The 13,618-nt window shown below is 46.6% G+C and overlaps 1 protein-coding gene across 10 annotated transcripts in view; it reads left to right on the top strand.

The window, feature by feature from the left end:
- Positions 1-1,770: 1,770 nt before the first annotated feature.
- The window catches only part of SRPK2 (SRSF protein kinase 2), a 270,433-nt gene continuing 258,585 nt past the window's right edge, over positions 1,771-13,618 (top strand). For 2 of the 10 annotated variants that reach the window (XM_032275724.1, XM_032275727.1), the window contains exons 1-2: positions 1,938-2,187; positions 2,732-2,786. In XM_032275724.1, coding sequence (XP_032131615.1) covers positions 2,158-2,187; positions 2,732-2,786 — 85 coding nt within the window. In that variant the 5' untranslated portion in view covers positions 1,938-2,157. Of the gene's footprint in view, positions 2,188-2,499; positions 2,643-2,731; positions 2,787-13,618 lie in introns of those variants that run through there. The other 8 variants (XM_032275733.1, XM_032275736.1, XM_032275728.1 and 5 more) reach the window with 7 other exon arrangements.

Below are 13,618 nucleotides of genomic sequence, written 5' to 3' on the forward strand. Positions count from 1 at the left end.
GAGAAATAATTAACTGTAACATCACCAGTAATGGAACAAACACATCATATTTTCATGCACTAAGATGGACACAACATCATCTATAGTATACTCAACAAAATTGTTTAACTTGGGCCGGGCACAGTGGCTCACGCCTGTAATCCCAGCACTTTGGGAGGCCGAGGTGGGCAGATCACGATGTCAAGAGATCAAGACCCTCCTGGCCAACATGATGAAACCCCATCTCTAAAAAAAAAAAAAAAAATTAACTAGGTGTGGTAATCCCAGCTACTCAGGAGGCTGAGGCAGGAGAATTACTTGGACCTGGGAGGCGGAAATTGCAGTGATCTGAGATTGCACCACTGCACTCTATCTAGCCTGGGTGATAAAGTGAGAATCCATTTCAAAGTAAATAAATAAATAGAAAGAAAACCAAAAAACAAAACCAAGAATGATTCTAGACTAAAGGAGTTTAAAAAGACATGACAAATTCAAGGGATGATCCTTAATGGTAGCCTGAATTAGGAAAAAAAGAAAATCAGCCGGGCGCGGTGGTTCAAGCCTGTAATCCCAGCACTTTGGGAGGCCGAGGCGGGTGGATCACGAGGTCAAGAGATCATCACCACGAGACCATCCTGGTCAACGTGGTGAAACCCCATCTCTACTAAAAATACAAAACATTAGCTGGGCATTGTGGCGTGTGCCTGTAATCCCAGCTACTCAGGAGGTTGAGGCAGGAGAATTGCCTGAACCCAGGAGGCGGAGGTTGCGGTGAGCCGATCACGCCATTGCACTCCAGCCTGGGTAACAAGAGTGAAACTCCATCTCAAAAAAAAAAAAAAGAAAATCATCTACAAGTGATATTACTGGGATATTTTGCAAAATTGAATATGGCCTGTATGTTACAGATGATTACACTGAATTAGTACGGAAGTTTCTTGGAGTGATCTTGGAATTCCGATTATGTAGGAGATTACCTTTGTTCTTGGTAGATATGTATTGAAATATTTAGGGATAAAGGGTAACTGTCTGCAAAAACTCAAATGATTCAGCAAAATAAGCCATACACACAGACACATAATATGTGGCAGAATGTTAAAAACTGGTGGCCAGGTGTGGTGGCTCTGTAATCCCAGCACTTTGGGAGGCAGAAGAGGGTAGATCACGAGGTCAGGAGATGGAGACCATCCTGGCTAACATTGTGAAACCCCATATCTACTAAAAATACAAAAAATTAGCTGGGCAATGTTGGGGGGCACCTGTAGTCCCAGCTACTCGGGAGGCTGAGGCAGGAGAATCGCTTGAACCCAGGAGAGGCAGGTTACGGTGAGCCAAGTTTGTGCCACTGCACTCCAGCTGGGCCACAGAGAGACTCCATCTCAAAAAAAAAAAAAAAAAAAAAAAAAAAATTGGTGAATATGGGTTGACTGTTGATTATATTTTCCTTGTAACTTTTCTATAGGGTTTGATATTTTTGAAAATAAAAAGTTAAGGGCTCTTCAAAATCCAAGCGGCCTTTTCCGTTCTGTCTGGTTTAACATCCCTAGAGTAAGCCACCTTGTCAGTTAAAGATACAGTTGTGTAACTAAAGAGGGAGTTAATGGTGAGGATATCTTCCAAAAACTATTGTAATTATTTACATAAAGAAGAGAACATTGCAGTTATCTTTTTGTGCCACTATAAACTTGATTCAGATCTTTTATAGGCAGCCTGATAAGGTGGAGTTTGGGGCCAGCCAGGGCTAAATTTCGATCCTGGCTGGTTAAACTGTTTAGCCTCGTTGTGACTCAGTTTCCTCATTGCAGGATGCAGAAAATAACTACTTGGTGTGATTGTTGTTTTGAATTGTTATACACATGGTGTTTACGGAACCGGGCTTCAATTTATATGCAAAACCTTTATCGTACTTTGAATGCTATCTGTATCTTTCCCTTCTTTACACTCGTGCAATCCTGGAGGGCAGGTAGAGGTGAGAGAGAAAACGACTTCTCCAAGGTCACACTGCGAATCGCGGACCCAGGTTTCCTAGCTTTTGGTCGTGTGCCCTTTCCACGCCCGCCGGAGAGGAGGAAGCGGCGCTCATGGGGATGCAAGGATGTAGAGGAGCAAAGGGAGAGAAGAGGCCGCGGGAAGAGAGGTGGTGCGAGACCTGCGGAGTCGCCGGCCAAGGAAGGGCGCATGGAGAGGCGGGCGGCGCGACCGGCCGGGGTGCGGAGGAGAGAGGCCGCGGCAGGGAAGGAGGGTCTCGCGGGCCGGGTGCCCGGGAGAGGCGGGCGGCCTGGGCCAGCCGCAGGGGCGCAGGAGGCGGAGGCCCGGGCCGCGGGCTGGGGCCGGGGAGGCCGAGGGCCAGCGCGGCCACGGGCGGCGGCCACTCCTGCCCAGGTGGGTGGGGCGGGGGCGGGGGCGCGGGGCGAGCTGCGCGGGGGTCTCGACCCCCGCGGCCGGCGGGTGGGGGCGGGGCGGGGGCGGGGCCGGCCGGGGGCGGGTCTTGCTGGGCCCCCGCGGGAACGGCGGCGGCGGCGGCGGCGCAGGCGCGGTTCCCGCCTCCTCCCGGCCGGCGGAGCGAGTGGAGGCTGGAGCCCGGCTCGTCTCGGCGCTCGCATCGCCGCCGCCGCGAAGCCCCCCGCCCCGCTTCCGCCGCGTCGGAATGAGCTCCCGGAAAGGTGAGTGGCCCGCGGCGCGCCCCCTCCTTGCCACGCGGCCGGCCCGGGCGGGCGGCCCGACCGTTAATATGTGTCTTCTCTTCCCCCAGTGCTGGCCATTCAGGCCCGAAAGCGGAGGCCGAAAAGAGAGAAACATCCGAAAAAGTGAGTCCAAGCTGCGCTTGTCCCCGGTCCCCACGCCCGCCCCGTTGGGGGCGCCCGCGACAGCGCAGGGGAAAGTTGCCCGGGTTCTCGGGCCGGCTGGCGGGCTGGTCCCCTGGGACGCCGGCGCTCGGCTCCTGCGCCCCGCGGGCGGCCCGGGGGGAGGGGCGGCGGCGGGGGAGGGGCGCGCGGGCTGCGGCCGGTTCCCGAGCATCCCGGAGCCTCGACCCCGCGCCTTCCCGTCCCGGGTCGCCGCTGGCGGGCGGGAGACCGGCGGGGAGGCGTCGGGCGGGGCGTGCGCACCCCTTCTCTGCGCGCCGAGCTGGCCCGGGGGTCGCGGCCCCTCCCGGGAGGGGCCCCGACGTCCGCCGCCCGGCTCCGGCGCGCCGGGTGCTGGCGTGCGGCGGCTGCGCGGCTCCCACCTGAGCCGCGGGGCGGAGGAAGCGGAGGGGCCGAGTGTGCGCGAGGGCGAGTGTCTCGCCTCCCCTTCCTCCCCGGCCCCCGCCTGTCGGCCTTTCTGCTGAGAACCGGAGCTGGTTGTCAAGTGGTTCGCCTCGGGCGTGTTCCTGGCGCGAGTTCAGCCCCGAGACCTGTGCATTTCGGCTCTCGGGTTTGGATTCGAAACTTTCCGCTCGGGTCGATGGTGACTTGGGTGCGCGGCGGGCGCCTGGGTCGCGGGGCTGAGCAGGGCGGTGGGCGTGTGCGCGGGGCGGGGGCTGGGGCGTGGGGCGGGAGCCCGGCGGGGTGGAAAACGCGCCCGCGCGGGCCACCTCCAGCCTGGCCGCGCACCCAAGCCGGGCGGCAGCTGCCCAGAAGCCTTTCCTGGAGAGCTGCTCCGAGACCGCACAGCGCCGCCGCGTCTTCTCTTCCAGTCCTCTCCTAATTTTTTTGATTTACCAGCCGTTCAACATCGTTACCTCGTTCTCTGGATTAATTGCTTTGCTCTTCTGAGCAAGAATACTCTATGTGGCATCTTTGGTTCGGTGGGGAACGAGAGTCCAGCATCATCTTTAATAAAATCTGGAAACATTTTTGGTTGTTTGTTTCCTTTGGTGGGTACCTCGCAGCACTCTCAGGCTTTTTTCCCGTTGTTGGCCTTGGTTCCTACCTGGAGAATTTCATACCCATGGTTGGCTTCTAGGAAAACCGGCTAAGTCATTATTAAGTTATAGTACAGGACGACAGGACTTTGTTCATTTAAAAGGAACATATTTGAAAGTATTTTTAGGGCTTCACAAAATGTGGAGAGTGACATAAAAATACCTGTCTTAAAAAAAATAGAGTAAGGGGAAAGGATTTACTAAGGACATGAAGAACTAAATTGGTGAGTAAAAATTGGATGTTGAATTCGTCAGATGTTAAAATGGAATGGATTTTTGGTAGTTTTAGATGCTTTTAAAAAAATCAGTCCTAGTTTTCAAGTGAATTAGAACCTTAAATTTGAGATTTCCTTTGGGGAACCATGGACGTTTACCCAGTGGTAAGGAGAACTGTAATGTTTAGGATTCTGAATGAGTACAGGTATTGGTCGACTTACGACCTATGCAACTTACGACCATTCGACTTTACGACCACAATCACTAGCCACCACTGCTCCGCATCTGGCAGCGCAAACGTTGCCCAGCTGGGCGTATGACAGTGCGGACCAGCTTCCGGCAGCACTACCATCTCCGTGTGCGTATAGGTTACTCAACTTACGACCAAATCATGTTAGGACCGGTCTGCCGGTCCCAATCGTGATCGTAAGTTGAGCACTAGCTGTACTGGGTTTTAATCACAGCTTTCAATTCAAAGAATTGATTTAATTCCACGTAGTTTGTTATATTCAGAAACATAAAAAGAAGTGGAAAAGGTATGACCCCAGTGTCAGAGATGGCTGTATGTGCATGTATGTACAAACAGACCATGTATGTGTGCATGTTACCTATGCATACATGTAGAAGAACAGTTCTAATTAAGTCAGTATGTGGTTTTTGTTTGCATATATTAGGTTATGATTTTCCTAATGGCCAAGGGCCTTTGTGGTGGGCCACAGTTTGGTATGTGGTATGTTTATGAAGACTTGGTGAATAGCCAGTTACTGTACTCAGCTTTTACTCTCACAGATTAATCTGCTTTCTCCCGCTGTGTGTTGTGTATATGTGATAGAATTTGAGGCTGCTAGGTAACGGGACCAGCCCAGTTATATAACTGATTGAGGCAATACCATTTTTCACAAGACGTTATTTTATTTTTCATTTTATTTATTTATTTTGAAACAGTTTCACTCTTGTTGTCCAGGCTGGAGTGCAATGGCCTGATCTCGGCGCATTGCAACTTCTGCCTCCCGGTTGCAAGCAATTCTCCTGCCTCAGCCTCCCGAGTAGCTGGGATTACAGGCGCCCGCCACCACACCCAGCTAATTTTTTTTTTTTTTTTTTTTTGTACTTTTTAGTAGAGATGGGATTTCACTGTTTTGGCCAGGCTGGTCTCCCAACTCCTGACCTAAGGTTATCCACCGGTCTTTTCCTCCCACAGTGCTGGGATTACAGGCGTCAGCCACTGCTCTTGGCCTGAATCAAGGCATTTAAAAGAAGTGTTTGATGTTACTTATTTATTCATGTATTCAATGGGTATTTACATGTGTTTCTTTGGAGATGGTAATAGAGCTTTGAACAAGACAAAGCTCCTTGCAAAGCTACCATTCATTGGACGTTTGGGGAAAACCACAAAGAGGGTGGCAGAAGATAATTTCAGACAGGGCTAAGGGATATGAAGAAAATTAAGATGGGGCATCTTAGGTAATAATGATAGATGATATTTGAACACTGCCAGTCACTCTGCTGATTGCTTTACATGTACCTTGTTGACAACCCTATGAGGTAGGCACTGTTATTACTGACATTTTACAGATGAGGAAACAGGGACACAGCAAGAGTAACATTAACATGCCCAGCTGTTAAGTTGAATCCAGGCAGCCCAGGACCAGAGTCCACACTGAACTCTCTGAGAGGTGACATTTGAGCAGGATCAAGAATGAGGAGGAGGTGCGGTGTGGCAGAGGCCCTGGGGAGGAATGGGCTGAAAGTATTCGAGGAACCCAAAGGTCAAGGTGTCTAGAGTGGTCTGGAGAGGTTGACAGGAGGCAGGAGTCAGAGCATATCTGCCCTCACAGGCCATTGGAGGCTTACATGTGGAAGGGACAGGTTCTGATTCCTGTTTAAAAAGAGCATGGCTGCTCCCGGGAGAGTAGATTGTGGGGAAGGGGATAGCAGTGGAAACAGATCTGGCCTGCAGTAGCACATGGGAAACAGGCCACACGGTTGAGTGTGCAAGGAGTGGCACCTGAGAAGTAAAAGGATCTCCAGGACGCTAGTATTTTCAGGGTACTCCGCATTTTACAGACAGCTCTGACAGGTTAAGGCCACATAGTAGCTTCATTTGAATCAGAATTCAGGTCTCCTGAAGCCCTATTTTTGCTTTTTGATTAATTTTCCAGAGGAGGAAAAGGAAATAGGTATAATTTTTTAAATAATAGGTATAATTTATTAATTCAATGACTGGCAAACTTGAATTATGTGACTCTGGGTCTGGGTTGGTGTAATATGATTTACTGTTGTTAACTACTTTTGTTATGCAAACTGGCTTTTCATTAATTTTAGTTCCGTTAAAATCTGTGAGCTTTTAAGAATTGAGCCAGTTCCTAGAGGCTATTTTTATGGTATACTGGAAATTGTAGTTGTCAGGAATAAGATTATGATTTCTCAACTTAGTGGTAGATTATTCTCTGAGTTTAGTTTGCTAAATATTAATTGTGCTGCTTTGTGAGTAGCAGGCAGCACGGAAGGACTGTAGTGCTGTTTAATCACAAATCTTAGGAATTAGCCACATCTCATAACTTGGAATAAATTTTTGCCTTAGGGCATGTTTATATGTAGGTACAATTTTTAAAAGATCTCTTTCATTTTATTTTTTAAAATAATTTATTGTGATATAGTTCACATACCATAAAGTTCACCTTTTAAAATATGCCATTTACAGATTTTTAGTCTATTCATTAAGTTGTGTAGCCATTATCTAATTGTATAACATTATCACTTCCCCAGAAAGAAACTCCATATTTGTTTTCCAGTTACTCTCCCTTCCCCTTCCTCCTGCCTTGGCAACAACTAATTTACACTCTAAGTCTTTATGAATCTACTTATTCTGAACATTTCATGTAAAGGGAAGATACAATATGTGGCTTTGTGTCTGGTTTCCTTAGAATAATGTTTTCAAGATCCATCCATGTTGCGGCACATATTAGTACTTTGTTTCTTTGTGTTGCTGAATAAGTAGTGTTGATATGCCACAGTTTACCCATTCATCCATTGTTCTTTAAAATTTTTCTATTTCTGACTGGGCGAGGTGGCTGACGCCTGTAATCCCAGCATGTGGGAGGCTGAGGCGGGAGGATCACAAGGTCAGGTAGGAGTTCGAGACCGGCCTGGCCAATATGGTGAATCCCCGTCTCTATAAAAATAGAAAAATTAGCTGGGCATGGTGGCGTGCACCTGTAGTCCCAGCTACTCTGGAGGCTGAGGCAGAAGAATTGCTTGAACCGGGAGGCGGAGGTTGCAGTGAGCTGAGATTGTGCCACTGCACTTCAGTCTGGGTGATAGAGTGAGACTCCACCTCAAAAAAAAAAAATTCTATTTCTTTTTTGTTAAAACATTTAGTTTTGAAATAATTTCAGACTCAGAACTTGCAAAAGTAGTTCAGAGTTCTTTGTGTACCCTTTTTTCAACTTCCCCCATATTGGTATCTTAACCATAGAACATTGTTGAAACCAAGAAATTGACATTGACACAAATGTTATTAACTCAAGAAAGATATTACTTGGACTTTATCAGTTTTACAGGCCCCCTTTGTGTGTGTAGCTGTAACAAATTGTATCATTTACGTAGATTAGAATAATCACCACAGTCAGGATAGGAAACTATTTCATTCCCACAAAGAACAGTCACATTCTCTTTCCTTGACTCTAAGCTTGGCAAGCACTGATCTGTTCTCTATCACTTAATGTTGCCACTTAGAGAATGTTATATAAATGGAATTATACAGTATGTTACCAGTCACCTTTTGTGATTGCTTTTTTCACTCAGTATAATGCCCTTGAGATTCATGCATGTTGCTGCCTGTGACTGTAGTGCATTCCTTTTTATTGCTGACAAGTATTTCATTGTGTGGATTAACAGTTTATTCACAGGTGAAAGGATATTTGGGTATACTTTGCTTCTGTTTTGTTTTTTTTTTTTTTCTTGTTTTGTTTTGAGATGGAGTCTTGCTCTTGTTGCCCAGGGTAGAGTGCAGTGGCATGCTGAGCCTCCTGAGTAGCTGGGATTACAGGTGCCCACCACCACCCCTGGCTAATTTTTGTACTTTTAGTAGAGATGGGGTTTCGCCATGTTGGCTAGGCTGGTCTCAAACTCCTGACTTCAGGTGATCCTCCTGCTTCAGTCTCCCAAAGTGCTGAGATTACAGGTGCCTGCTACCATGCCTGGCTGATTTTTTTTGTGTTTTGTAGAGACAGGGTTTCACCATGTTGACCAGGCTGGCTTTGAACTCCTGACCTTGTGATCCGCCCCCCTTGGACTCCCAAAGCATCAGGATTACAGTTGTGAGCCACCTTGTCTGGCCAGATTTCGTTCTAACATTGTCATTTTAGTGAAACTGCTTTTATTTTTATTTGAGTCAGAGTCTGGCTCTGTCACCCAGGCAGGAGTGCAGTGGCACGATCTTGGCTCACTGCAACCTCTGCCTCTTGGGTTCAAGTGATCCTTGTGCCTCAGCCCCCCGAGTAACTGGGATTATAGGCATGTGCCACCATGCCCAGCTAATTTTCTTTGTGTTTTTAGTAGAGGAGGCTGGTCAGGAACTCCTGGCCTAGGCCTCAAGTGATCTGCCTGCCTTAGCCTCCCAAAGTGCTGGGATTACAGTCATGACCTTTACCGCCCCTGGCCCAGTTTTTGTGTGTGTGTGTGTGTGTGTGTGTGTGTGTGTGTGTGTGTGTGAAAAGTAATATGGTCACGGTAGAAAATTCAGTACAGAATTTAGCCTAATACAGAAAAATTAAGAAGTAAGCGTTAGCTGTGGCTTCCGTAATGATTTTTAATTTTAAAGTTTTTTAACATGTTAATTTAGGGTATCTAATTGTTTTGGTGTGTTATTCTGTTACTTGTGCACAGTTTTGTTTATTTTTTTATGATTTATTTATTTATTTATTTATTTGAGACGGAGTTTCACTCATGTTACCCAGGCTGGAGTGCAATGGCGCGATCTCGGCTCACCGCAACCTCCGCCTCCTGGGTTCAGGCAATTCTCCTGCCTCAGCCTCCTGAGTAGCTGGAATTACAGGCACGCACCACCATGCCCAGCTAATTTTTTTTTTGTATTTTTAGTAGAGACAGGGCATCACCATGTTGACCAGGATGGTCTCGATCTCTTGGCCTCGTGATCCACCCGCCTCGGCCTCCCAAAGTGCTGGGATTACAGGCTTGAGCCACCGCGCCCGGCCCAGTTTTGTTTATTTTTTAAAAAATTGAGTCCTGGCATACATGTATATACATGTATGCAAAGTGTATTGATCTTTTAAAGATCAGTGAGGATCACTTGAGGTAAGGGGTTTTGAGACCAGCCTGGCCAACATGATCAAGCCCCGTCTCTACTAAAGATACAGAAATTAGCCGGTAGTGGTGGTGCATGCCTGTAGTCCCAGCTACTCAAAAGGCTGAGGTGAGAGACCTGGGAGGTAGAGGTTGCCGTGAACCGAGATTGTGCCACTGAATGCCAGCCTGGGTGATGCAGCGAAACTTTATCTCAAAAAAAAAAATCATTTTTAATTTTATTTTTTAGAGATAGGATCTTGCTTTGCCGCCTAGGCTGCCTTCTTCACCCTCTTGGGTTTGGGTGATTCCCCATCTCAGACTCCCAAGTAGTTGGGATTACAGGTGTCTGCCACCATGCCTGGCAGTGTACAGTTTGATGATTTTTTTAATGTATATATATTTTTTTTTAAAAAAAGGGGGGGTTGTTGCTTTGAGGGGAGTTACACTTTTTTTTTGTCTTTTTGTTTTTTTCCTTTTTTTGGAGAACGGGGTCTTGCTGCATTGCCCAGGCATTTCTCGAACTCTTGGGCTCAAGCTATTCTCCCGCCTCTGCCTCCCTAAGAGGTGGGATCACAGGCGTGAGCCTGTATGTTTATACTCCTGTAACTACCACCTAGATCAATATACAGAACCCTTCTAATACTCCGTAAGTTTTCTCATGCCTCTCCTTAGGCTGTACTCTATATACTTCTAGTATATACCACCTAGAAGCAACAACTTTTCTGATATCTGTTGTTATTGATTAGTTTTGTCTGTTCTTGAATTTCATATAAATGAAATCATATAGAATATACAGTCATCCCTCAAGTATCCTTGGAGGATTGGTTCCGGGACACCCTCAGATAACAAAATCTGAGGATACTCAAGTCCCTTGTAACCTTCACACATCCTCCTGTATATTTTAAATCATCTCTGGATTACTAATAATATATAATACAATGTAAGTACTATGTCAGTAGTTGTTACAGAGTGTTTTTTGTTTGTTTTTGAGACAGATTTTCACTCTTGTGGCCCAGGCTGTAGTGCAAAGGCACGATCTCGGTTCAGTGCAACCTCCGACTACCAGGTTCAAGGGATTCTTCTGCTTCTGCCTTCTAGATGGCTGGTATTACAGGCACACACGACCACGCCCAGCTAATTTTTTATTTTTAGTAGAGACAGGGTTTCTCCATGTTGGTCAGGCTGGTCTTGAACTCCCGACCTCAGGTGATCTTCCCGACCTCAGGTGATGTGCCCGCCTTAGCCTCCCACAGTGCTGGGATTATAGGCTTGAACCACCATGCCTCGGCCTGGCATAGTGTTTTAAGATAAAAGCAACCTTGCAGTTGTATGAGACAGAGCATGGACTTTTGTTTTTTTTTTGTATTTGGAGTCTTGCGGCTGGGTACAGTGACTCACGCCTGTAATCCCAGCACTTTGGGAGGCTAAGGTGGGTGGATCACGAGGTCAGGAGATCGAGGCCATCCCAGTCAACATGGTGAAACCCTGTCTCTACTAAAAACACAAAAATTAGCTGGGTGTGGTGGCATGCGCCTGTAGTCCCCTCAGGAGGCCGAGGCAGAATTGCTTGAACCTGGGAGGCAGAGGTTGTGGTGAGCTGAGATCATGTCATTGCACTCCATCCTGGGCAACAAGAGTGAGACACCATCTGAAAAAAAAAAAATAAAAGATGGAATCTTACTCTGTTGCTCAGGCTGGAGGGCAGTAGTGTGATCTAGGCTCATGTGCAGCACTGTGGCCAGCCTGTATTTTTTTTTTTTTTTTGGAGACTGGTTGTTGCTTTGTGGACTGGCAGTGGCACGATCATAGATCACTGCCACCTCAAATTCCTGGCTTCAAGTGATCCTCATGACTCAGCCTCCTGAGTAGCTGGGACTATAGGCAAGCACCACCATGCCCAGCTGATTTAAAATTTTTTGTAGAGATGGGATCTCCCTCTGTTGTCCAGGCTCAAAGTTGTAGTTTTGATTGAACTATTTTATACTCCCACAAGTGTAAAGACACTTATGGTTGCTTCACATTTTTGTCCACGCTTGGCAGTGTCATTTTAATAAATTTTAGCTATTATGGGTGTATATTGATTTTCATTATGGTTTTCAGTTGCATTTTCCTTAGTAATGATATTAAACATGTTTTCATATGTTTATTGGTCATTTGAGTTTCCTATTTTGTGAAGTGCCTTTTTAAGTCTTTTGTTCCCCACCCTTTAATACTATGTTTTAAGTTTTTCTTACTGATCTATAAAAATTTGTAGATTTTCAGTTGACTTCTTTTTCAGATTATGTATAAGTTGTGTATTTTTCTAATTATGGGTATCATTTTGTAATCTGAAAGTAAACTGGAAATCAGAAGGGCATTGTCAACTGGTTCTGCCCTGCCCCCTTAATTTATCAAGTAAAATAAGGGGGCAGGGCAAGGGTGTCCCAGGCAGAAGAAACACTGCAGTTGGTGTCAACATGTGAGGATTAAAATGGCGTGTAGTCTTGGAATGTCAAGAAGGTTAGTAAGGCTGGAGGGCAGGGTGTGGTAAGCAGTAAGTGGGGCTCTCAGTAAGTCAAACAAGGGACTAGGGAGCTGTTAAGGGGCACAGACTCAGGTTTTTAGAAAGATTCCTCTAGCTATTGTGTGTAGAACTGCTTAGAGGCCAGGCACTCCATTGGGAGGCTATTACAGGAGGTGTCAGGAGACTGATGTGTACTAAGGGGCTAGAATCCACTAGATTTAGTGTCCAGTTTAATGTGAGAGGAGAGTGGCAAGGGTCTATGATGAATTCCAGGTTTCTGAATTAGCTAAATTTGTGGGTGGTGTTGCCATAATTGGGAATGCAGATGTTTGGGAAAAAATAATGGTGACTTTGTCCAGGCTTTTTGAGGTCTCCATATGAATTCCTTTAGGAGTTGTTTGGTCAGTGTTTGTAGCTAGAGCACTGAGAAGAGCGCTGTTTAGGAGATGTATATTGGGAATTGTCAGCTATAGCTGATGTTAGGGACTGGCTGAAGGTGCATTAACAGGTGAAGCGAAGGCTGTAGGTAGGGTTGGTAAAGGAGGAGCCAGAGAGATGGGAGACCCTGGAGAAAGTTGTCCCACAGAAATCAAGGGGATACAGCATTTCAAGGTCATGCTCAGCAATGTTAGTCTGCAGATAAAATTAAAGTGAGATGAGCCTTAATCTTGGCTTCTGCTTCTGGTATTTAGAAAATCATTAGAGACTACAGCTGGAGCTATCTTGGCACAGTGTTTTTTCTTTTTTGAGAAAGAGTCTGACTCTGTCACCAGCTTGTAGTGCATGATCTTGGCTCACTGCAACCTCTGCCTCCCAGGTTCAAGCAGTCCTCTTGCCTCCGCCTCCTGGGTAGCTGGACTCCAGATACTGTAGTCCACACCCGGCTAATTTTTTGTATTTTTAGTAGAGACAATTTCACCATGTTGGCCAGGATGGTCTCGATCCCTTGACCTCGTGATTCTCTTGCCTTGGCCTCCCAAAGTGCTGGGATTACAGGCATGAGCCACTGCGCTGGGCCAGCACAGTGTTTTTAAGATAAAAGCAACCTTGCATTTGCATGAGCTGTATGAGTGAACAGGAAGACAGAGCATGGTCCTTTTTTTTTTTTTTTTTTAGATGGAGTCTCACTCTGTTGCCCAGCCTGGAGTGTAGTGGCACGATTTAGGCTTACTGCAACCTCTGCCTCCCAGGTTCAGGCAGTTCTGCATTAGCCTCCTGATTGAGATTATAGGTGTGTGCCACCACGTCTGGCTAATTTTGTATTTTTAGTAGAGATGGGGTTTCACCATGTTGGTCAGGCTGGTATCGATCTCCTGAGCTCGTGATCTGCCCACCTCGGCCTCCCAAAATGCTGGGATTGTTTCAGCTTTCTGAGTAGCTGGAACTACAAACATTTGCTTCAGTGCGCCCAGCTGTAAGTTGCATGTTTTAAAATACCTGGGATGTGCTTCTCCATACCTTTCTGGAATATTGCATAATACATGATATGAGTGCCATATTACCTTTGGAAAATGTAAAAAACTTGAATAGGGGAAATATCTGCTCCCAAGGATTGTGGATCTGTGGTAAGTCTTCAGTAAAGGTTTCAGTAAAGGTTGGCTGTTCCGTGGTTGTTAGACTTTTGTTGCTTGCTTCTTTCTTTTTTTTTTTTTTTTTTTTTTTGGAGGGGGTTTTGCTCTTTTTTTCCGCGGGGGGGGCTGTAAGGC

Source organism: Sapajus apella, unplaced genomic scaffold (genome assembly GCF_009761245.1).
Source record: "Sapajus apella isolate SASKATOON/1434 unplaced genomic scaffold, GSC_monkey_1.0 scaffold7, whole genome shotgun sequence".
Lineage (NCBI taxonomy): Eukaryota > Metazoa > Chordata > Mammalia > Primates > Cebidae > Sapajus > Sapajus apella.